Source organism: Solanum verrucosum, unplaced genomic scaffold, assembly GCF_900185275.1.
Source record: "Solanum verrucosum unplaced genomic scaffold, falcon-dt-bn FXZP01000284.1, whole genome shotgun sequence".
NCBI classification, from domain to species: Eukaryota; Viridiplantae; Streptophyta; class Magnoliopsida; order Solanales; family Solanaceae; genus Solanum; species Solanum verrucosum.
In genome coordinates, this window is record NW_026019936.1 from 2,953,776 (window position 1) to 2,978,465 (window position 24,690).

Below are 24,690 nucleotides of genomic sequence, written 5' to 3' on the forward strand. Positions count from 1 at the left end.
GGTAGAGTGCATAGTTTACTTCTTTATGAGTTGTAAAAATAAACCGTTAATTCGTGATCTTCCCTCTGTACTAGATATATATATATACAGCTCAACTTGAATCCTCTTTGTTTCTTCTGTGTGCGCTTCTTTATATTTTGAACCCCCTTTAGTAAAAATTCTGACTCCGACACTGCAATAGCTGTGCAAGTTACTTGATATGTCTCACTCATGAACATTATATGGTGGTCAATTAACATATGTTACTTCTGTTTCCATAAATCAGAGAACATCAATCACTTTCCTACATTGTCAGACTATCAAGTTGCTCATGTCGCACCTGTGTCAGATTCTTAAAAGATAAACTACTTTTGAAGGATCTGACGCACACCAGTCGATATTTTTAAAGAGTTCAAACAACATAAGTCAAGAAAGCCTATGATAGCGCGTTGTTTACCTATATGCACCTTTATAATGATAACACCTTTACGTCAAGAAAAAGTAAAAAGACATTTTTTTTAAAAACAGATTAAATAAATTGAAACGAAACGAGTATATATTAACCAAAAGAAGAATAAAAAGTACATGTCATGTGTCACAAAATTTGTTATTGGATAACAAGACAACTTTCAAAGACAATTCAGACTCCAAACACCGAGTGGGAAACCGAATCAAAGTCCTCAACACATTATTAGATAACAAGACAACAAATCCCAAAAATCTTGGTTAAAAGCCACTAAGAATCTCTCTAATACACATTGGAAAAAGTGGATTAGTTTTTCTATAACCTCCATCAATCATTAAGTTCAATCCACTTACATACTTAGACTCATCACTTGCCAAATAAACAGCAGCAGCAGCAACATCTTCTGCTTCTAATTTTGCTTCTTTCAAATTAGCTGATTTCATAAGTGCTTCATCTACTTTACTTTGATCAATTCCACCAACAAAATTAGTTAACATTGGTGTAGCCACAACATGTGGTGTAATGCAATTTACTCTTATACCATATTGTCCTAATTCCACGCACAAATTGTTCGATAGCCCGATTACCGCGTGCTTAGACGACGCATATGTGTGTGGGGACATCCCGGCTACAACAGCTGTCACACTCGCCGTGAAGAGAATGACACCTTTTTTAGCCGGGATCATCACTCGAGCCGCGTGTTTGGCGCCTAGAAAGGCGCCAAACACATTGATGTCAAATACTTTTTTCAGGTTTTCATAGTCCGTTGTAGTAATTCCTGAAGATATACTTCCTGTGATGCCTGTATTTAGAAATGACAAAATTAACTCATAAAAATATCACATTCTTAATCAGCTCATTTATTAACTCAATCCATCTTGACAGATAAATTGAAAAAAATCCATGACAATAGCTATTTTTTTGTCAAAAATATTTACATACTTTTTTCAATATGTAGCTATAATAATTAAAATTATTAATTTTATTTGATAATTAAATAAATTATTAGAAAAACAAATAAATAAACTAAAGCTTAGTAAAAATTAGGCAGGTTGGACTATCCATTATTTAGCCCATCTTGGCCCAACTAACTTTTGGGCAAAGCTGAATAACGACATTCATTTATCGATTCGATCCATTTAAATTCGTTCAAATTTAGTTTAAATCGCTCATTTGACATACGTACCTGCATTGTTGTACATTATGTCAATCTTTCCATGCTTTGACACTACAAAATCTATGGCCTCCTCGACTTGTTTTTCAATAGTGACATCGCAATGGACGTACGAGATGTGTTCTAGCCCGATTTTGTCGCAAAATGAACGGCCAAGATCATCTTGAACATCAAGAATTACAACTTTAGCACCATTTTTGACAAACAATTTTGCAGTAGTAGCACCAATTCCACTTGCACCTCCAGTAATAACTGCTACTTTACCATCTAGCCTGAAAAATTACAAAAAAATAGCAAAATTACATTTATAGCCTATTTGGCTAAGATTTGAAAAACTAAAAATACTTATTTTAAAGAGTCGAGGTGTTTTAACCAAACTTCAAAGCAAAAAAAATAAGTATTTTGTCATCAGTATTAGCAATCAGAGCCGAAATTAGGATTTGAATTTATGGTTCGAAATTCTAGTTCATTTGAATCACTGAATTTTAAATAAATAATTTATGACTATTCAATAGATTTCTTAAGACAAATATAGAATTGTAACTAAAGTTACTGAATTATAAGTAAGAGTAATATTTTTAAAGTGAGAGTGCAGAATTCTAAACTCGATTTCATAGATACATATAGAATTCTGCGAAAAAGTCGTATTCGATGAAAGTGATCACTAAATACATACCTTTTGGCTGATGTAGAGACTGAATCGCTATTGGTGGCCATTTTTTAAAGACAAAATTCAAGGAAATAATGATTTCACAAAGTATTTTTTGAATCTCTTAGGTGTGTTAGAGTTTTAATGTCTTAGTCCCAATTTTGTTTAGCTTCATATATATAGTGTGAGAGTATACTATTTAATAGAATGAAAAAAATGATTCAAATACTAAATATTAAAAAAATACAAAACATATTTGAAAATCACTTTGATTAGAGAGTGTAGGAGTTGTTATTTGACTACTTGAAAGTCTAATTGGTCTTTCTTGGCTGCTAATTGTTTCTCTTTTTCCAGTGGCACATTTTTCTAAAAAATAATATTTAATGATGATTTATATTATTTTAGTATATTGAAAAAAATGTAGCACATCATCTGCAAGGTCAAAATATGCAACTACTTGAAAAAAAAATTTACCATGGGTTGTGATACACTGGTGGGAGTGTTTCACCCTTAATTAAAAGTCTCGGGTTCGAGTCCTGGGTATGAAAAAAATCCTGTTGGGAGCGCCACCCTCGAATGGGTCCCTGCAGAGCGCGATCCGAATTTAATCGGATCTCCAATATGGGCTCCGGACACCGAGTGGGAAACAAAAAAAAACTACTTGAAAATTAATCAAGTATTGTGGCTTTGATTGACTACTTAGTTAAATGGAAAAATTACTGAAATACACGTCTTATGTTTTTCTCTTATTTCCAATATCCCCTTCTATTTCTAAAAATCTCTAAAATCCCTTATTTCTTTAATATATTCGAGCCAGTATTTAATGTATCCGAGCTACATATTATGTATCTGGTTTATTTTATAATGTATCCGAGCTACATATTATGTATCCGGTTTATGTTATAATGTATCCGAGATACTCTTTAATGTATCTGAGCTACATATTATATATCCGATTTGTGTTACTTTTTAAGGGATTAATGTTATTACAAACTAAAGAGGGATAGATTGTAGTTTCATATTAAAACTATGGGATTCCTAAAATTTGCCCTAGTTAAATTTGGAGAGTTGTGTTCTAATTCTATTGACATTCTTTTAATTTTGTACAAAAGATGTATGTCATTGAAAAAAATGGAACAATTTTGGGATGACAGAAAGGTTATTTTCGAAAGATTCTTTAAAAATATGTAAATAGCGGAGTAATTTTTTTCTCTCTTCCTTCCTTTTTTGTTTGCTTCAAATAATGCTAAAAACAATGATTTATAAGAATTTTCAAAAGTAAATTTAGAACTCAGGACCTGTATAGACATGGTTTGAAATTAGTAAATACGAAAAAAGATTGATTTGAAGTTGAAGTGTTGTTTAACATGAAATTTGAATTTCTTAAGTTGTATTTTATTTTGTGATAAACATGAAAAAATCTAAAAAATATGAAAACTACCAAAAACTCTCCAATTTTTATAAAATCTTACCAAATGACCAAATCATAGTCAAAACCGATATCGACAGATCTACACACCAAATTGACAAATCACATATCTCCATATTTCTTTTATAAATAAATATTTGTGATTACAAACTTGTAGGCATTTAATAAATATCAGTAATCTTCAATAATAGTCTTAGAAGAATGATGTTATACGTCATCCTCGATTCTTAATAAGTCTGACATCAAGTAGACAATCTATTTTCACTTTTAATTCTTGATAGCCCATTACCCCATTAGTTTAGCTAATTTTTTCTCTTTTTTTATGCTCTATAATAGTGAAGCTTGAAGTAAGATTCATCTTGCATGAATAACAATCGTTTTTCTTGATAATCTCTAAAAAGAAATTTAAAAGCGTTATATTCAGACTATATCTTGACACTATTATCAATGTTCAATTTTAACTTCAAACCTTCAATTTCATAACTCTGAATTTAATTCTAAAATAGCTAAATATTTTATAATATTTTACTACTATCTTAAATATAGATCATTTAAAATCTTTACACTTTAACCCATCCCCAAAATTCAATAATGTGTGGTAGTTGGTACAACATGTCAACGTGAATGAAAAAATTAGAGAAAATAGGAGCATGCTGTAATTAGATTAGCCTAACAACTATTCTAGTTTCTATAAATAGCTTAGAATTAGGGGCGATAAAATTAATTCATGAAAATAATATGCGTTCAATTTAATTAATAATTCTTTCATTTACCAATTTAATCTATTTTGACTCACTCAATTTATCTTAAAAAACAAATTGATATGTAATCTGAATTGATCCACTAGAAAACTGTGAAAGCTTTTCAAAAGGCTTTCACAAAATGATCCAACTTAGAATATTTTTATAGGTAGTTAAAAACTATATATATAAAAAAAAAAATTAAAATTTGGAAAGAATGGAGCGAATTAGATTATATCCGTTTTTTTTAATATTTTGGCGAGTTATTAACCTGCTCATTTATTGACTCAATCATTTTAACTCATAAAATATGTGTTATTAGTCTTTTCATGTGAAAATATATTATATCTTTTTCAAAGTTTAAATAATAGTACAAGTTTAATATAACACATATATAACTAATGGTGAATAATATAATTGCTCTTGGTAAATTGGTAAGATTCACAAACAAATGGATCAATAGTGCATGTTTCAAGTAGTGAAAAGTTAAATATATTAAATTAAATATTATAAGGACTTAAACATAAATGAAATTATCAAAAACTGAGGAATCAAAAGTGCTATTAATTAAAAAAAGATTTCAATTGATCACATGGAGCTATAGTTCAAGAACATAATTAACTAGATAGCCGATTGATTGGTAAATACTTACTCGCATCTGAAGTTGAACAAATCTACCTCCCTTCACAAAAATAGTGAAATTCAGTGACAACGTAGTTTATCCCGATATCTTTTCCTCGAGAGAAAGCACTTCATTTTAATCAAGTTTATTGTTAATTAATCTATCAATTAGAATTAAGCTTCAATCGGGATTGCTTGTCATTTCTACATGTTAACTAATCAAAGAAAAATGCTAAAGAATTGTATACATATATTATATATTTATTAACTTGACGTAAACATCGAATACAAATAAACTTTTAACTAATTGAATTAGCTCTTATTCCTTCTACTCTATAATAGTATCTAAATAGCTACATCATATTGTGTACAGTAAAGTTAGGCAGCTAATAAATAAAAGCTGACTAAATTATTTCCCATTTTTAGTTAATAAACTATAATTAAGTGATTATTTTCCTTATAAATACTCGAACCAAAAAGTTATTATGCCATCACAAAAACAAAAGGTGATACAAAGGCATCAAAAAGCAAAATGGACAAGAGTTCATGTGTATTTTCTCCAAACAGAAGGTGAAAAAAATATCTTTCTTTCATTAATTTTTTGGGGTTAAAATAGTATAGTATTTTTTTTTACTATCATTTACTAAGCTTGGCATAATTAAGTAACTAAAAATTGTTCTTATACATGTATATATTATAATGATATCAGAGCAGATAGAGATTATGTTTAAATCTAAAAGAAATATTTTATTGAAATATCAATGCATGTAAGTGAAATCTCGAAAGTCGTTTTTCAGGTTGGAGGGAAAGGTAGCTATTATCACCGGTGGTGCAAGTGGTATCGGAGCGACTACGGTCCGAGTCTTCATCGAGAACGGCGCAAAAGTCGTCATCGCGGATATTCAAGATCCCGAGGGTGAAGAAATCGCAACCAATCTAGGCGAAAACGCCCATTACGTTCATTGCGATGTCTCGAAAGAGGACGACGTAAAAAATTTAATCGACGTTACGATTTCAAAATTTGGTCATCTCGACATAATGTACAATAACGCTGGCATTTACGATACGAAGATAAAAACCATCATGGACACGGAAATCGATGACCTAGAGCGTAAAATCGCGGTAAATTTAATCGGATCTTTTTTAGGCGCAAAATATGCAGCGAAAACAATGGTACCACGTAAAAAAGGGTGCATTTTGTTTACAACAAGTTGTTGTACACAAGTGGCTGGAATTGGATCACACACTTATGTTGCATCAAAATATGGAATTGTAGGTATGTGCAAAAATTTGGCTGTTGAATTAGGGTTACATGGTATAAGAGTTAATTGTATTTCACCTTTTGCTATATTATCAAATACTAAACTTAATAATGAAATTGGAGAAATGTATGAAGGAATGATGGGTGTTATAGGGAATTTAAAAGGGGTTAATCATGGCAAAGAAGATGTAGCAAATGCTGCTGTTTTTCTTGCTAGTGATGAAGCAAAATATTTAAGTGGACAAAATCTTGTAATTGATGGAGGGTTTAGTGTTGTTAACCCTAGTTTTCTCAAGATGATGGAGCAATATCAATAAATGTTATTAGAAATATGATGAATAAGAATGTTGTCGAAGGTTTTTCGAAAACAATCTCTCTATCTCCACGAGGTAGTGATAAAGTATGCGTACACTATACCCTCCCCAGACTATGTTATTGTTGTTGTTGTTGCGTTTAAGAAGAATAAGAAAGCTTGAAGAGGTGGTGTAGCTAGAAATTTTAATAAGGAAATTCAGAAAACTTGAATTATTAGTGTATCATGGTCTATTAGGACATGGTTTTACTATATACTTGGATTTGTTTAATTTTAAAGATAGACTATTTTTTAGTTTCTTTTTTTGATGTAATAGTACTTTATAATATGACATGGTTTTACTATGTTATCGTTAGACATGGATCATGTTGCTAGGAATTTATTTGATAATAATATTATTGCTAGTGTGAATACTTTATTTGAATTATTGTGATCATGGGAATGGAGAATTATTAAAGGCAACTTGATATGAATACTTTATTTTTGGATAATCATTTTGTAATAAGAAGAATAAGTGGCACCAACTTGACTTATGGGCTCAAAATTAAAAATTCAAAATATATAAGTCGATTAATTCGAAAAATCAAATTTAAGAAATTTGATCCAATTCAATCTCTATGAATTAAATTTGAATTGTAATTCTTGAATCGGAAAATCAAATCTAAATTTTCATATTTCATCTGAACGATCACCCCTAATCGTTGATTCACCTTTCAAATTCGTGGCCTATATTTAAATAGCGCAGACCTAATTGTGAAGTATAAGAAATATGTTAGGAAAGGTGTCTACATACCTAATAACCTAAATTAATTACATACTTATTTGCTAATTAAAAAGTCAACTTCCAACTAGAAGTACTTACTAATTAAATAGTTGCACAGGTAATTATTATTGATTAATTAATAATAATAATTATTATAAGATGTATCCTAATTAGAAAACAAGGGAGTACTAATTAATAAGAGCCATTGGACTAGTACTAGTACCATTCTCCCTAACAAGTAATCTTCCTCATTTTCAAGCACTCAAAGAAGAATTCCATGGCCTCCATTGCTAAAAGGTACGTTTTAATTTGTTTGTCATGTTTTTCTAAATCTTGACCATTATCTTCTCGAATATGATTGTTCTTATTAGTTTGTGAACACTTCGATTATATCAAATTTATTAAAATTGCCTGATCTTTAATTGATCGTCTAGTTGTACCACTAAGCCCCTTTCGCCTATGTTGTCTCAGTCTTGGATAGAGTCCATTACCTAGTTTTCTTTGTTTAAATGAGACTATCAGATATCCTTTCATCTCAATTTGAATATAATAAGAGTGAAAAAATCTTTGAGGTTTTCAACAAAAAAATTGATAAAGTTATAATAATCAAACCAAATTTGGAATCTTGAATTTGCCACTACCACTAAGTAATCCTACTATTGATCATGAGTACACATATCTTGTGTACTCTATCGCAACCAAAACTTAGACAGATTGAAAGACTTCACCTAATGTATTTTATTTTTTTACTTTTATTTGAAGAGAGTTGACCTTTAATGTCGCTCTAATGATCATATTAAAGCACAATCGTATAAAATCGATCACATGTTCGATTGTATCAGGCTAGAGGGTAAAATTGCTATCGTAACAGGAGGTGCTAGCGGAATTGGTGAAGCTACAACAAGACTTTTCATCAAACATGGTGCAAAAGTCGTAATTGCAGATATTCAAGACGATCTTGGTCAATCCATCATTAAAGAAATAGGCGAAAATGAAGCCATCTCCTACGTGCATTGTGATGTTAAAGTGGAAAAAGATGTCGAAAATGTAGTGGACATGACGGTCTCTAAGTACGGTAAACTTGACATAATGTTCAGCAATGCAGGAATTTCTGAAGAACTCGGTTCCACAATCTCAAAAATCGACTATGAAATTTTCAAAAACGTATTCGATGTGAACGTCTTTGGGGCATTAATGTGCGCCAACCATGCACTCGTGTGATGATTCCGTCCAAAAAAGGTAGCATTATATTCACATCGAGTATGGGGTCCGTTACGTGTACCGGTGCGGTGCACACGTATTTGGCATCGAAACATGCCGTGGTAGGTCTAGCCAAGAACTTAGGTGTTGAATTAGGGAAACATGGAATTAGGGTTAATTGTGTTTCTCCATTTTGTGTGCCAACTCCAATGTTAAAGAATGGTCTTGGAATTGATGAAAAGGAAAAGATTGAGGAATATATTTGTGTGTGAAATTGCAAATCTTAAAGAGACAATATTGGACGTTGAGGATGTTGCACAAGCAACATTGTATCTTGCTAGTGATGATGAATCAAAGTATATAAGTGGGATGAATATTGTGATTGATGGTGGATTTAGTACTACAAATGTTGCTCTTAGACAAGGCATTACCATGTTCCGTTCTTAAATATAATATTTATTTTGATTTGTTATTAAAATTTTATCGTATCGCTAATAAAACTGCTATTATGTAATGATATGATGAAAAGAATCATGTAATACCAATTTGATGCAGTGACATCATTATGTTATTTTTCTTTCCCATTACACCTTTAGTTTATTCATAATTTCGTAATTTTATTTTTCTCTTTACCTTGGTATTATTCTACCTTTTTTTCTTTCTCAAGTTAATAGATATTTTTTCTCCGCATGTGATTGAATTCCTATGTGAAGTTTTTGTAAAACCTTAATAGATATTTCACTTGATGCTCGCATAACGTACGTATGAATTATTTATCTATATGAATTACGTGCATTATTAGCATTGTACTAATTTGGATCTAGTCCATCATGTGCAAAGTGAAAAATGTCAAGTATTGAGATTGAATCGCAATGTGGCACTCCAACTCGACCCGTTTAGAAGACAAAATCGATTTGGAGTAATTTTTCAACATCAAATCTAAAAAATAAATGATATTATTGATAGATCTAGACAATTTTTTTTTTCTATTACGATTATTATAACATTGTGTCATGTACTAGTTGTTGGACCTCAATTATTTGAAACATCTAATTGATTATATTAATTACTCAATTATTTGCGGGCAATCAACTAATCAAGATTGACAGCTATCGCTGATCTCATTGTATTGTATAAAATAAGCAAATTTATGATCTACCTATAGCTGTCAAAGATCTAATATTTTAAAGGATTTAATTAACTTATTTAATACTAACTTTCAAATGGATGTTAACACTCTCTACACTGATTTTTATTTCTCTAGTATTGAACTAACACATCTTTTAAGAGGCAAGAAAATAGAATAACAACTTTAGAAAACAAGTATAGTTAATAATAAGGGTAAGTCTAGATGATAAATTATCTTTTGATTATCTAAACTAGATAAATAAAAATAAACATAAATTTTTAATAGGCATAATAAATAAATATGTTTTTTTAACTTGGTTTCAACAGACATTAATAAAAAGGACTTTAAGTCCAAATTTAAATGTATTTATTCCTTCAACAATGATTATTTATTTATTAATAGTAACACTCCCTGGAAGCAAAAGAATAAATTATGAAATTATTAATGTACGTGACTACGTAATCTTGTATGTAAGATAATATAGTGTTTTAGTTTTAATGACTGATAGGTTTTAAGTATTATTTTCTAAATTCCGTGATATTAAATTCTCACGCGACCTTCAGCTTTGAATGTGAACACGTAGACACTAAAACTTGTATAAAATTGAATAAATAGACACCCGTGTTCTATGTGATATAATACACGTAGGATGTCGTCACGTAGGACAAGTGTGTCTATTTGTTTAATTTTATATAAATTTTAAGTGAAAGAACATAGATAGATGTCAATTGATATCAAAGTAAACGAAAGGTCTATGTATTATGTCTTTTAAATATAATAATGAACACTTAAAACAAAATGGGGGAAGTGATTTTATATTGCAGCACAAAAGATAAGATCCATAACTTTGAAGTGTGGGGGCACATAGCAAATATATCTCATCTTCCTCATTTTTCAAACACTTGAAGGTGAATTATATTCCATGGCCTCCATCTCCTCCATTGCTAAAAGGTATATACCTTTATATTGTTATGTTTTCCTTAATGTTGAGCTCATATTGTCCCATTCTAATTGTTCAATTTATTTGTATATCTTTGATGATATTAGGGAGTTCATTTAAACCTTTATTATATGTACACTTCTTACTTTTTCTTTTATGTATGTTAGCACTCCTTCTGTCCAAATTTATGTGATGATATATTTGATTGATTTAAAAAAGAAAAGAAAGATAATTTTTTTTTTAAAGTTATCTAAAACTAGTATAGACATTGGTGGAGTAAAATGAAAAGTTTAAATTGTTACTGAATAAGACAAAATAAAAGTATGTCCCGTAATTTAAAGTATAAAGAGTATATATATAGTTCAAGTCGAAAACAACATAATTCTCCTATATTTGCCTATTGTTGTTATTGCTTTAATTGTTTGATTGTGTCAGGCTAGAGGGCAAAGTAGCAATCATAACAGGTGGTGCTAGTGGTATTGGTGAAGCTACGACAAGACTTTTCACCAAACATGGTGCAAAAGTTTTGATTGCGGATGTCCAAGACGATCAAGGCCAATCCATCATCAAAGAAATAGGTGAAAATAGAGATGTCTCTTACGTACATTGTGATGTGAAAGTAGAAAAAGATGTCAAGAATGTAGTGGACATGGCGATTTCTAAGTACGGCAAGCTTGACATAATGTTCAGTAACGCTGGAGTTCCAGGACAACCAGATACCACCATCTTGAAATCAGACTACGAAAATTTCAAAAACGTATTCGACGTGAACGTCTTCGGGGCATTAATGTGCGCGAAACACGCGACTCGTGTGATGATTCCACCCAAAAAAGGAAGCATTATTTTCACTTCAAGTATCGCCTCGGTGACCTATGGTGACGTGGCACACACGTATTTGGCATCGAAACACGCGATAGTGGGGCTAGCAAAAAATTTAGGTGTTGAATTGGGAGAACATGGAATTAGGGTTAATTGTGTTTCTCCATTTGGTGTGGCAACTCCAATGTTGATGAATGGTTTTGGAATTCACGACAAAGAAAAAGTTGAGGAATTTGTGTCACAAATTTCAAACTTGAAAGGGACAATTTTGGAGGGTGAGGATGTTGCACAAGCAGCATTGTACCTTGCTAGTGATGAATCAAAGTATATAAGTGGGATGAATATATTGATTGATGGTGGATATAGTACTACAAATGTTGCTCTCAAACAAGGCATTAGGAAGATTGGTAGTCTTGAATGAGTAATTTTCTTTTTTAGATCAAAAGTGTGTAAGTTTTATCCTTTGGAAAAAAAAAGTTTGTCCATTTACCTATGAGTGGAAATATTAAAAAATCAAACTGTCCCTCAACTTTGAACAATAGATTTATTTGAATGTAATTAAAGTGTTGACAAATTGAAAAAAATGGAGTTACTTAGAAAGTACATTATTTATAGGGGTATTTTAGAATTTAGAACCTATCAAAGATATTTCTATTATTGAAAGTATCACAACTATTACACTATGTATGACGTAGGTATGTGTGTACTTATTCAATTTTATATAAATTTAAGTGTTTTTTTCTTCATATCCAATGTTATGATAGTTGAGGAAAATCAAATAATTGATATTAGATTTGAAACTCTAGAAAAAAAGTGAACCTACCAAAGATGTCCTATTTTTGAAACGGCATGATACATAAACGTGTCTTTTAATTTGGCTTTGGTTATCAATTTATGTCCTTCAACATTGAACGCTCACAAGTAAACACTTAAGTTATATAAAATTAAATAAATAAACGCATGAGTTGAGGACGAGCATGACATAATACAAATCATGCATATGATAGTAATACAAATCAGTTTGAATATATCTCACAGAATTATCATATAATATGTACAACTGAATTCAAACTTAAGGAAACACAAGCAATTGATAACAAATATGAAACTCTCGAAAAAGTGATACTTTAGTATACTCCCTTTGTTCCTTTTTAATTATCATATTATGTTTTTGAGAGTCAATCCGACTAACTTTTAAAGTTAAATTTTTCAAATTCTTTTAAAAATATTTAGACTCGATAAGATATGATTAAAAAGTCAAAATTCATATAGTTAGACTCGATCACGAATACCGAGTACTAAAAAGGAGTCTGGATAGTAGACTCCTCACATTTTGGTTTTCCATTGATGGATTCGTTAAGCACAAACTTGTTCTTCTTCCTCTGCATATTCTTACTGGTATTAACATGTTTTCCATACAATTTATGGGCTGTAGAAGAGACCCTTTTGAGATCTGAAACTGAGTTGCTAACTCATGAACTTCTTGAATCGGCGAAGCAGCCGGAGTTTTTCGATTGGTTAAAAAGGGTTCGGAGGAGAATCCATGAGTACCCAGAATTGGCTTTTGAAGAATACAAAACGAGTCAATTCGTTCGAGATGAGCTGGATTTGCTTGGGATTGAGTATGTATCGCCAGTAGCGAAAACGGGTCTGGTTGGAACTGTCGGGTCGGGTCGTCAACCATGGTTTGGTTTGAGAGCTGACATGGATGCTCTCCCTATGCAGGTAATCACTTTTATCAGTTTCCAAGTTTGCGTTTTTTGCTAAATTTTGTTCTTTTGGTGAATTTCAACTGATTGTGTTTTGTGATTGGCTAGCTTACCGTCGTTTAGTACGTGGGATAATGATAATAATTTCGGGATAAAATTTGGGAATTGGGATTAACTTTATCTCATGTTTGGTTTGAGGTATTTACTAATGAGGGTACTAAAATGGTAGGATTACTAACTTACTATCCCATATAAAAGGCATAATACATAAACGTGCACTTTAACTTGATCTCATCTAGTATCTATGCCCTCCAATTTTAGCTATGCATAAGTCGACACTCAAATTTATATAGAGTTGAACAAGTAGACACACACGTCCTACTTGACACTCTACGTGACAATTTTTGTCCTACGTGGCATCTGTTGTGGTATGTGTGTCTACTTCAAATTTATACAAGTTTAGGTGTCTACTTGTGCACATTCAATGTTGGAGGGCGTTTAAGGGCATATTTATGTATTATGTCAAAAAATAATCCTATGAGATATCCTTGTTTATCCCATGCCGTGCACCAAACGACCCCAATTGTCAAGCATTTTCACTAGTGCAAGAAGGGTGTTTTTTTCAATTACTCCTTTAACATTAATTTAGAGTAGTATAGTGAAAAAGTAATGACTTTTGGAATGATAAGTTTGAAGTGTTCTGGAGCCTAAACATGCTTGGAGAACAGAAGTGGTTTGCACATAATTGAGATATGGTTTCCCTTGCTATTTGTGATATAAAGTTGTGGTATAGTGTGCTTAATAGAACAAGTAATGTTCTAATTAAGTGTAATGTAGTGATTAGAGAGGATGGAAATCAGTTTCCTTTGGCACCAGGTGAGAGATTTGTAGTCATTCTTTAATCTTTTGTAGTTTGAACTTGGAAGGTATTGCTATTAAGAAATCCTACTTTAAGATTCTAACATTAACTCTGTCCACCAAAGCTTGGTAGATGGGAAGAAATCACCTTTTTTGCCTCCACTAGGTTTTGAACATGTGCTGGTGGGAGATAGCAGGTAGTCAGGTACCTCGTGAAATTAGCCGATGTGCATGCAAGTTTGAAATTGCCTTTAATTGAAAGTATCGTTATAATTTATGGCTTGGTTGGGGCATTGCTGGTTACTTCTTTGACATCATTTATTTTGCTTTTCTGGAATTAATCCGTCTGTAGTGAGTCCATGCATCATCACTGCTAGTGGTGTTGGTGTACAAAACGCCTCTTTTGAAGCCAATATAACATGTTGGCGTTGTAAATCTTCTGGGTTGTTTGTTAAAACTGTCAAATGCCAATTCTAGGAAACTTAAGGTAATTTTATGATGCCTTGGTTTCTGTATAAAGATTTCACCTTCAAAGTGCCATGTATCTGTTCTTTCATACTTATGGCTCGGATAGATGACGAGATTTCCATGCCATGTTAAGTTACATACAGGTCAAATTTGTAAGTAGAGATAATGCAGATGGTGAGTAAAGAAGAAGTTCAAAATATGCATCTGATGTGTTCTTAACATCAGCATTTCTCAAGTCCCTCCTTAGTGGCCCCAACCTTCACCTTTAATTGGAGAAGGAAAAAGAGAGATCATCATAAGCATTCTCATAGTCTCGTTTCTATCATTTTGTTTCTCAATCTGTTCCTTGTCGAATTGTTTGTGCTAGTAGAAAGAAGTTTTCTGATGAGTGAAGTAAATGAATCAAAGCATTAATTTGAAGGAATTGGTAGATTCAGAGTACAAAAGCAAGATCAATGGCAAAATGCATGCCTGCGGCCATGACGCTCATGTCACCATGTTGCTTGGAGCAGCTAGATTGCTTCAAAATAGAAGGGACAAGTTGAAGGTAGGAAAACTCGCTATTGTTTTGTCTTTTGATATGAACTTACCACTTTTGGTCTTCGTCTAAATTCAATAAGTTGATATGGGTATTTTGCGCTCTGAACTGTAGGGCACGGTTAAGCTAGTCTTCCAGCCTGCAGAAGAAGGCTATGCTGGAGCCTCCTATATGATAGAAGAAGGAGCATTAGATGGGGTTAAAGCAATATTTGGCATGCATGTCTGGCCATTTATTCCCACTGGTATTATTGGTTCAAGACCTGGTCCTATTATGGCTGGTGCAGGAAGGTTTACAGCAATAATGCAAGGGAAAGGTGGACATGCAGCAACACCACATAGAACTAAGGATCCTATTCTTGCTGTTTCTATGGCAGTTCTTGCACTCCAGCAACTTGTTTCTCGAGAAACTGATCCTCTCGAGTCTAGGGTATGTCTCGCTCTGATTCCAAACAGTTAAAACAAGAGTGAAGGGTCAAAAACATGCTTAAAGTATCCCGGTTTTTCGAGTTTCAACCTGAACTGTCATCAACTATTTATCAAAGCACCCCTCAACTATCAATTGCTCTCTTTTCCTACCTGAACGATGGTGATATTTCAAGTAGGAAAAGGGAACAACTGATAGTTGAGGTGGTGTTTTGATTAATAGTTGGTGATACCGTGATAGTTCAGGTAGGAAACTAAAAAAATTGGGATACTTTAAATGTGTTTTTGAGCATTATGATTTTACTTCTCCGTTCAGAATGCTGGATTCCATGAAGCAGGATCTAAATTATGTTTCTGCTTATGCGCAATTACATGCAGGTTGTCTCTGTTGCATTTGTAGATGGTGGTGAGGCTGGAAATGTGATCCCTGAAAGTGTGAAATTTGGTGGAACGTTCCGGTTCATGACGTTTGAGGGTCATTCCTATCTTAAGCAAAGGATCAAAGAGGTATGCAGTAGAGTTTCGCTGCTACTAATAGCCTGTCTAACCAAGCTTTTGGGAAGCCAAAAGTACTTATTTTAGAAAGTTGAGGTGTTTGACCAAGATTTTAGGAAGAAATTAAATGTTTCATGAGTAATAGCAGAAGTCGTTTTTCAGAAGCTAAAAAAACTAGTTTTTCCTTGGAACATTTTTAGAACCTTGGCCAAGTACAAATTACTACTCCAATATAGGCACAAGTGTTCTCCAAATCGAAAATCACAAGTACTTTCAGAATAATCAGATTTGGAAGTTCGACGAAAAGGCGATAAATCAATTACCCCCCTCAAAGTCTTAGATGATCATTGAATCTTCCTTAAACTTCTTCATCAACTGTAGGTTTGATAACCTCATCTGTAATATCAGGTCATAGAAGTTAAACATACCATTTTGCAAAAGCTTGTGCTTTAATTTTCCAGAAATCTTCAGCATTACTCATAATAAGCATTGGTTTAGATGATTAACACTGAAAATACTTCCTACTCGTAGATCATCGAGACACAAGCAAGTGTACATCAGTGTTCAGCCACTGTTGATTTTGCGGAGGACTTACTGAGACCATATCCACCAACTGTAAACGACCCCACGATGTACGAGCATGCTAAGAAAGTTGGAGAAGTCTTACTCGGTGAGAAAAACGTGCAGTATGCCTCAATTACAATGGGTGCAGAGGACTTCAGCTTCTATTCCCAGAAGATGCCTGCTGCATTTTTTATCATCGGAGCACAAAATAAAACGGCCACCGCGACTGGTGTTAAAGGTTTACACTCCCCTTACTTCACTCTTGATGAAGATGTTCTTCCAATAGGTGCGGCCCTCCATGCTGCTGTTGCCATTTCTTATTTTGATACACATGTTCAGATACAGTAGAATTATACATTTTTGGAGATCGAAGAATCATCCCATTTGTAAATGAAAAATATTTTGATTTTAATGAACAAGAAGTCCATATGGAGCCACTTCTGGGCTAACCACATCCTTCGATTCTCCGCTTAAATTCTGAACTTAGTTCCCTTGACGCAGGGCTTGAACTTGTGACCTATGATAAGTCCATTCACTTTTGCCAATTTAAGAGACAAATGCATTCAATGCACAATTGAATATTCAAATTAAAGAACACACACATAGGCATATTATAAGTCGAGGAAATGCAAGTAGTTAATATTTTAGTGTAATTTCTTATTATTATTTAGTTGTCATTGATGTTTTCGACAAAATGAGCTTCAAGAATCAACACATCACATTTTGGTTTGCCATTGATGGATCCATTTAGCACAAACTTGATCTTCTTCCTCTGTATGTACATTCTATTGGTATTAACAAGTTTTTCATACAATTCATGGGCTGTAAAAGAGACCCTTTTGAGATCTGAAACTAAGTTGCTAACTCAGGAGCTTCTTGAATCGGCGAAGCAGCCGGAGTTTTTCGATTGGTTGAAAAGGATTCGGAGGAGAATCCATGAGTACCCAGAATTGGCTTTTGAAGAATACAAAACGAGTCAATTCATTCGAGATGAACTGGATTTGCTGGGGATTGAGTTTGTATCGCCAGTAGCGAAAACGGGTCTAGTTGGAACTGTCGGGTCGGGTCATCAACCATGGTTTGGTTTGAGAGCTGAAATGGATGCTCTCCCTATGCAGGTACAATCACTTTTATCCAGTTTCCATTTTTGCCAACCCCTTTTCTAATTTTGTTGTTTTGGTGATTTTTTTTTAAGGAATTGGTAGATTCAGAGTACAAAAGCAAGATCAATGGCAAAATGCATGCCTGCGGCCATGACGCTCATGTCACCATGTTGCTTGGAGCAGCTAGATTGCTTCAAAATAGAAGGGACAAGTTGAAGGTAGGAAAACTCGTTAACGTTTTGGCTTTAGATATGAACTTACCATGTTTGGTCTTCGTCTATATTCAATAAGTTGATGTTTTGGTCTGAACTGTAGGGCACGGTTAAGCTAGTGTTCCAGCCTGCAGAAGAAGGCTATGCTGGAGCCTCCTATATGATAGAAGAAGGAGCATTAGATGGGGTTAAAGCAATATTTGGCATGCATGTCTTGCCATTTATGCCTACTGGTATTATTGGTTCAAGACCTGGTCCTATTATGGCTGGTGCAGGAAGGTTTACAGCAATAATGCAAGGGAAAGGTGGACATGCAGCAACACCACATAGAACTAAGGATCCTATTCTTGCTGTTTCTATGGCAGTTCTTGCACTCCAGCAACTTGTTTCTCGAGAAACTGATCCTCTTGAGTCTAGGGTATGTCTCGCTCTGATTCCAAACAAGTTTAAACAATGATTTTACTTCTTTAGGTCACAGCTCCAGCCGTGGAAGTAGACACTAACACTTGCATTAGGGTAGGCTGTTCCATCCCCTGGACTCTGCTAACGCAGGATGCTTTGTATACCTGGCTGCCCTTTTCTTACTCCTTCGTTCAGAATCCTGGATTCCATGAAGCAGGATCTAAATTTTGTTTCTGCTTATGCGCGATTACATGCAGGTTGTCTCTGTTGCATTTGTAGATGGTGGTGATGCTGGAAATGTAATCCCTGAAAGTGTGAAGTTTGGTGGAACATTCCGGTTCTTGACATTTGAGGGTCGTTCCTATCTTAAGCAAAGGATCAAAGAGGTATGCACTAGAGTTTCACCGCTACTAATAGCCTGACCAAGCTTTTCAAAGCCAAAAGTGCTTATTTTAGAAACCAATGCGTAGCATTGGTTAGGATGATTAACACTGAAACTACTTGCTACTCAGATCATCGAGATACAAGCAAGTGTACATCAGTGTTCAGCCACTGTTGATTTCAGGGAGGACTTAATGAGGCCGTATCCACCAACTGTAAACGATCCCACGATGTACGAGCATGCTAAGAAAGTTGGAGAAGTGTTGCTCGGCGAGCAAAATGTGTGGTATGACTCAATTTCAATGGGTGCAGAGGACTTCAGCTTCTATTCCCAGAAGATGTCAGCTGCATTTTTTAGCATTGGGGCACAAAATAAAACGGCTGCTGCCGCGACTGGTGTTAAAGATTTGCACTCCCCCTTTTTCACTCTTGATGAAGATGTTCTTCCAATAGGTGCAGCTCTCCATGCTGCTGTTGCCATGTCTTACTTTGATACACATGTTCAGACATAGCAGGAATTATACATTTTGGAGATTGAAGAATCATCCATTTATAAAGATAAAAAAAGAACTTGGTTCAAACATCAGTACCATAATCCTGAATATTAATGTTACTCATGCATTTCAGCTAACAAAAAGACATAAAGAGTACAAAGCCAATGCTGCAACATTCACCATTATAGTGATTTTGTTTATCATGTAATAGAGAAGGAAAAGAGAACAAATCTTGTGCTGGCAAAAAAGGAAAAAATGTTCTTGTAAATGATCGTTCAACGACACTGGAAAATAAGGGAAGCACGAATCGTGTTCCTCTTCAAGAATCTCCTATCAGACCTGTTCGTTAATTCTAAAACGCTATAGATACTAATACTCGTAACAGGTTATAGCTAAGATCCCACCTTAAGTTTTTGATTCACCAAAGAGCTAGTATAAGGGATATATATAGTTTTAGAAGTGATCAGGATATCAAAAGCTCCTGAAAATAGATACCAAAATAAGCACCTTGCTGGAAGACAAGTACCCCTTGGTCCCAAATAAGCTGGGGTTGTGCTATATGAATCTCCGCTTCTTCATCAGCAGTCTTCTGATGACTACGAAAACTTCCTTGTCTCACCCCCTGAAGTTGCTGACAGCGGTATCCACCATTGAACCTGAAATGGATAATATCCAGTTACATGATTATTCACAGTCAACTGAAATTAGGCCCACAAAAACAGATTTTGAAGACATGCTGAAACTTAGCATCCTAGCTAAATCTTATTTTGTGATCATTGACTTTGCATAAGTGATTTAGATAAAGCTTGACTTCTCCCATTTCAAATCGCAGTGTGATCTTTTTCTTCTTCTTTTTTAACGTAAGCAAGTCATATGTCAACACTTCTCCTCGACTATGCATCTATTAAAGCAAGTGCAATGCATTTGACAAACTGATACTTTAAACTCACTAGAACTTAGCAAAAAGGCGGAGAAGGTTATAATAACTGATATGACCAAGAATGATGATTATCACCAACAGTAAAACAAATATTAATGCAGGAATTAAGGCACTGAAAGTTCAGCACAGTGCAGGAGGGTAGCAAGTGTTCGGTGAGGAAAACAACCATTGCACATAAACAATTTTAACTCTTTTGGAGTTGTGTTGTAGTTCCTTACTAGTTGTAAAAAAAATAAAGGAAGGAGTTACTTTGTTTTCATTTAGCCCCCCCTCCCACCCCACCCACCGGCCCGGGCACTCTTTCTAGTTGTCCATTACAATCACAGAAAAAAATAATCAAAAAGGCAAGTTTTACATGTCAGAAATAATTGGATATCGAGAAGAAAAAAAAGAAAAGGTACCAAAAACTAATGGAGGAAGGATTTCTTACAATATCACATGAACTAATTAGTCAGGATCCTGATTTTGATGAAGGAGATAGTCGAGAAGATGGCGTCTGGCCTTATTTATTGCAGAAAAACATAGGCACAAATGCTCCTCAAGACCCAGAAGCTCTTCCAAAAAATTGCTATGTTTCCTGTGAAGTTGCTTCACTACCTCCTGGATGGGGTATCGGTCTTTTCCTCTCTCTAGCGCAAAGCGAACAAGCCGCTTGTAGTACTCCACTTCATCATATAATCGGCCCACCAAGCAATTTACTGTTTCCAAGTGATTGTGGAGGAAAAAGATCCCCTTAGTTGCAACATCCAGTTGCACCAGATGGACCAGTTCTTTTTTTGCCATTTTTGAAGGGACGCAAGCAGCGCATATCGGGGCTGCTACAAGGGTGACCAAAGCATGAGAAGCTATAACAGCAGCTGTTATGACCACTCCAATAGTAGCTGCAACTAAACATACGACTGAGCCTTTGGTAGCATGACGGAGAAGTTGGACCTTTGAACGTGACTTGTGTAAAAGAAGGTCAAGCTCACGCTTTAGCTGGAAGTAGCAATGACACATATCATTGAAGCTATGGGTATCATGTATAGGAAAGGGATTGTTGAGGCTGTCAAATTGGAGGAAGATGTCAAATGCCCAATTGCATTGAGCTTGAGAAAGGGAATGTCCAGCGGACTCCATGTCCAGGGGAAGGACATCGAGCAGCCTACAAATGGGAGCATACAAAATTCGAGCTTGCTTCACACTTTGAGAGAAACTAATACAGAGACGAGTGGTTTGCTCACTGTCATTCAAGTACTTAGCGATAAGTTGGTTTAAGGCTTCTGGTTTTATATGCAAAAGTGCCTCTTGGACGCACTCATGATTTGGTTCAAGGACATCTTCTAATTGCAGTGGCTCCTCCTGGAACTCAACTTGTGCTTCCTCCACACTAAGGTCAGAAGGGACCTCATGGTGGACCTTCAACCATATCTCGCGGTAGGAAGAAGTTTCCACTGCAAGGGTATATGCTCGTGATAGGTTAACGGTAGGTGAAGGTTGGGAACTTGCAGGGATATCATCAGCTAAGCCACCTGTGTTTATTCACATACATTTGAAGCTATCAGAATTTCCGTAAGGGGCTTCGAAAACTGCTAGAGTTCCACTCAAGCCACTTTATTTTGATCTTGTGCTAATTGAACCATCCGAACTTTAGAATATGAAGCAAAAAGTAAACTGTCAACAAAAAAAAAAAAAAAATAATTGTATGTCATCCACCTAATATCTAGGGAAGCACAGGTCTGTCAAGTTTAGTCAGAAAAGGGATTACTTCATGGGTCCACTCCGCAACCACTAACACCTTGGTACCCCTTAAGAAGGCAAGGAAACCTGCATTGCCAAGGGTTGCCAACAGCCCATCAGCTCAGGCAAAAATCAAGCAAACAATTAAGTGACTGTAGTGGCCCTCATTTTTCCCGTAGTCGTACAAACTGGGAGAGATTGTCATGATAAAAGCATCAGACCTTATTTCTAGCTGCTAACTTGAAGAAAATAATCATCTGACAGGATTCTAGCTTTCCTTTATTTTTTGGATAAATTAGAATTTCACTAATACCATATAACAATGGTTATTGAAAATATGTATTGGGGATATTCTACCCATATTTGATTCCTTCCCAAAAAGGAAAAATATATTGAGCAGCCACATTTCTATTGATCCATCACTCAACCCCTAATCCGCCTGATCTAGTCTATGCAAGAGAGATTTCTTATCCAAATTAAATTTCTAGAACTTCTGGTTAATCAGACGCATTTGACAAGTGCTAAATTACAAATTGCCTCCGCCGTTTCCATCGACACAAAATTTTACACAGAATGTGACTTTTATTCATTTTAAAAACTTCAATGCTTCAAACATTTCAAGCAGCGAAAATTCCAGTTAAGGGTCCAAACAAGAACCTGCCTTAAGTGACTTATAAGTTATAAGAGAAAAGATAGAACCTGGCCAAAGCGTAATTGGCCCCTTTTTGTACTTTTACTGCATCTAAATTCATAAACATACCTTCCAAAGATGGAGATGAGCAGTTAGTTGTTGCTGTTAATGATAGCTGCCGCAGACAATGCAGCATTTGTTTCCACGGTATAGTACTGGGTACACTGCATAAACTTGAACCATTTGCTGATGAAACGTAGAAAGTTCAATTAACAAGCCAAAATGCAAGCATAATCTCCAAGAGCAAGCTATAACACGATTAAACAAAAAGGGTGAAATAAGTATTGTATGACGGAAATAGTCTAACTAAACTAAGTACTAAGTGACAGAAAAGTTCCCCATGAAAGTAGATGAATGTAAAGGAACCTTGATAGGCTTTATAAGAAGACTTGCTTAGCTAGCAAGTGAAGTAAACACTCATGATTTTTACACAATGGGATAAGTATTGACGACATAATTGTTTGAGAAAAAAAACTTGTTCACACTCACACGACAACATAATTTCTGTCGACGAGCCGTAAACAAACAAACAAGTCCAGCTGACTACTCAGCCTTAAATTATTGCAAAAATTAGTTGATAACATATTCGGATACGGTAGTTAGAGTTTTTGTTTTACAAGTTCAATTGGGATTCACAACTGATCTAAGTCGGCTCATTTTTATAAAAGAGCAAATCAAGTTGTGAATTGTGCGGAAAACACATAATGTCACGGTTATCTTATCAAGATACTTATAACTCCTTTGTTCTTGTGCTTGATCTAGTAGATACTAAGCACCAAATTAGTAAACTTAACATATTGCCACCAAGCACTGTTTGCTGATAGATGGGAAGATGTCCGAGTTACTCAAGAAGCTCTAAGCTTAATACACATAAAAGTTACTAGTCAGGTAAAGAAAATGGATAAATCCATCTGGCTTTCCAAGAGTTGCAAAAAAGGCGATGAGGTGATGGCTATACCGAAGGTAACAACATTCCACAGCATATTCTAATTAGGACATCTTAATCCATTTCATGAATGAGTGGCTAACTTCCATTTCCTCCTCAACTAACAGCAAACGAACATTCTCTCTCACCCCTCCTCCTTGATTATTTTTCTTCCCCAATAATAGTTCAGCAAATCATTGAAGCACCTCACTCTTTTTTTAACTTTTTGTTCTTTCCTTAGTTTTACTAATTTATTTTTCTCCATTGTACTCCCCACATTAATATAGACAATGTAACAATAAGCTTTACTACCCTTTGCAACAATTTCCAGTAATTACTAACATACCACACATTCCAATGATTCACATAATCTAATTCCCCACTCAAAAAATCAAATTAGCATTCTGCAAAATTTAGAGCTTTTATAGCTTTTATAACAAAGAGGATAGAACAAGAGAAGAAAACAAAGGGCAAGAAAAAATATTTACTAAAATTTTTGACAAAAAGCTCAAACTTGCTCACACTGAATCACACACAAACATAAACTCTATGTTGCTCGAACTCTCCAAAAAATGAAGCCTCGCCCATGTCGGCTACTCCAAAAATGCACTATTTTTGGAGCATCCGACACGCACCCGTGGCATTTTTGAAGAGTTCGAGCAACATAGCAAAAATACACTCACAGATGAAATTTTTACCCAAAAAAAAACAGATTTTTCTGAACATCCAAAAAACCAAATGGATTGAATATTCCCTCAAAGAGTACTAAATCACTAACAAATAATTACCAAATATCTGACAAAAAGCTCAAATTTGCACACACTAAATCAAACTCAAGCATAAATTCACACCCAAATGAAATTCTTACCCAGAAAACAGTTTCTACCTAACACCTAAAAAACCAAACAGGTCAAAAAAATCCCTCAAATTAGTACTACTGGAACACATATTTACCCAAAAATCAACAAAAAAAAACTCTAATTTGCTCACACAAGCATAATATTCACTCCGAAAATGAAATTCTTACCCAGAAAACAGTTTTTCCTAAACACCCAAAAGCTTAAATGGGTCGAAAATTCTCTAGAAGTAGTAAACACTGAAGTTGATTTTAATCTTGTACAAGCTGTTTGAGTCGGGCTTTGATGTAATCTTTTCGGGCCTTAGCTCGAGCTTGTTGAGGGGCAATGTTGGAAAAGGAAAGATATGCACCGGCGGCGATGAGAGTAACGCCGGCGACGACGCCGGAGAGAGTGAATTTGAGTTGCTTAGAGGTCGGTGGAAAG

General features: G+C 34.5%; 6 protein-coding genes across 6 annotated transcripts; 4 read left to right on the top strand and 2 right to left on the bottom strand.

The window, feature by feature from the left end:
- Positions 1–680: 680 nt before the first annotated feature.
- Positions 681–2,336, bottom strand: LOC125836035 (short chain aldehyde dehydrogenase 1-like). The gene is made up of 3 exons (XM_049515131.1): positions 2,296–2,336; positions 1,632–1,891; positions 681–1,247 (listed from the first exon to the last, which is right to left on the bottom strand). The coding sequence occupies exons 1-3, from the start codon at positions 2,334–2,336 to the stop codon at positions 706–708; spliced, it is 843 nt and encodes a 280-aa protein (XP_049371088.1). The 3' UTR covers positions 681–705.
- Positions 2,337–5,590: 3,254 nt separating this feature from the next.
- Positions 5,591–9,042, top strand: LOC125836045 (uncharacterized). Its single transcript, XM_049515137.1, is given in 6 exon segments — positions 5,591–5,628; positions 5,856–6,570; positions 7,655–7,692; positions 8,238–8,605; positions 8,608–8,852; positions 8,854–9,042. Coding segments are annotated over 6 exon segments (1,593 nt in total).
- Positions 9,043–9,441: 399 nt separating this feature from the next.
- On the top strand, positions 9,442–11,904 carry LOC125836051 (short chain aldehyde dehydrogenase 1-like). The gene is made up of 3 exons (XM_049515139.1): positions 9,442–9,448; positions 10,633–10,675; positions 11,100–11,904. The coding sequence occupies exons 1-3, from the start codon at positions 9,442–9,444 to the stop codon at positions 11,902–11,904; spliced, it is 855 nt and encodes a 284-aa protein (XP_049371096.1).
- An 860-nt stretch (positions 11,905–12,764) lies between these two features.
- Positions 12,765–17,015, top strand: LOC125836920 (IAA-amino acid hydrolase ILR1-like 3). The gene is made up of 5 exons (XM_049516078.1): positions 12,765–13,208; positions 14,940–15,065; positions 15,171–15,485; positions 15,860–15,988; positions 16,508–17,015. Exons 1-5 carry the CDS (start codon positions 12,831–12,833, stop codon positions 16,886–16,888), a joined length of 1,329 nt encoding a protein of 442 aa, XP_049372035.1. The 5' UTR covers positions 12,765–12,830; the 3' UTR covers positions 16,889–17,015.
- Positions 17,016–17,277: 262 nt separating this feature from the next.
- LOC125836909 (IAA-amino acid hydrolase ILR1-like 3) lies at positions 17,278–19,150 on the top strand. Its single transcript, XM_049516067.1, has 5 exons — positions 17,278–17,658; positions 17,736–17,861; positions 17,959–18,273; positions 18,515–18,643; positions 18,770–19,150. Exons 1-5 carry the CDS (start codon positions 17,278–17,280, stop codon positions 19,148–19,150), a joined length of 1,332 nt encoding a protein of 443 aa, XP_049372024.1.
- Positions 19,151–20,519: 1,369 nt separating this feature from the next.
- LOC125836930 (UPF0496 protein At3g19330-like) lies at positions 20,520–24,286 on the bottom strand. The gene is made up of 3 exons (XM_049516083.1): positions 24,276–24,286; positions 22,552–22,730; positions 20,520–21,583 (listed from the first exon to the last, which is right to left on the bottom strand). Exons 2-3 carry the CDS (start codon positions 22,616–22,618, stop codon positions 20,520–20,522), a joined length of 1,131 nt encoding a protein of 376 aa, XP_049372040.1. The 5' UTR covers positions 22,619–22,730; positions 24,276–24,286.
- Positions 24,287–24,690: the final 404 nt, after the last annotated feature.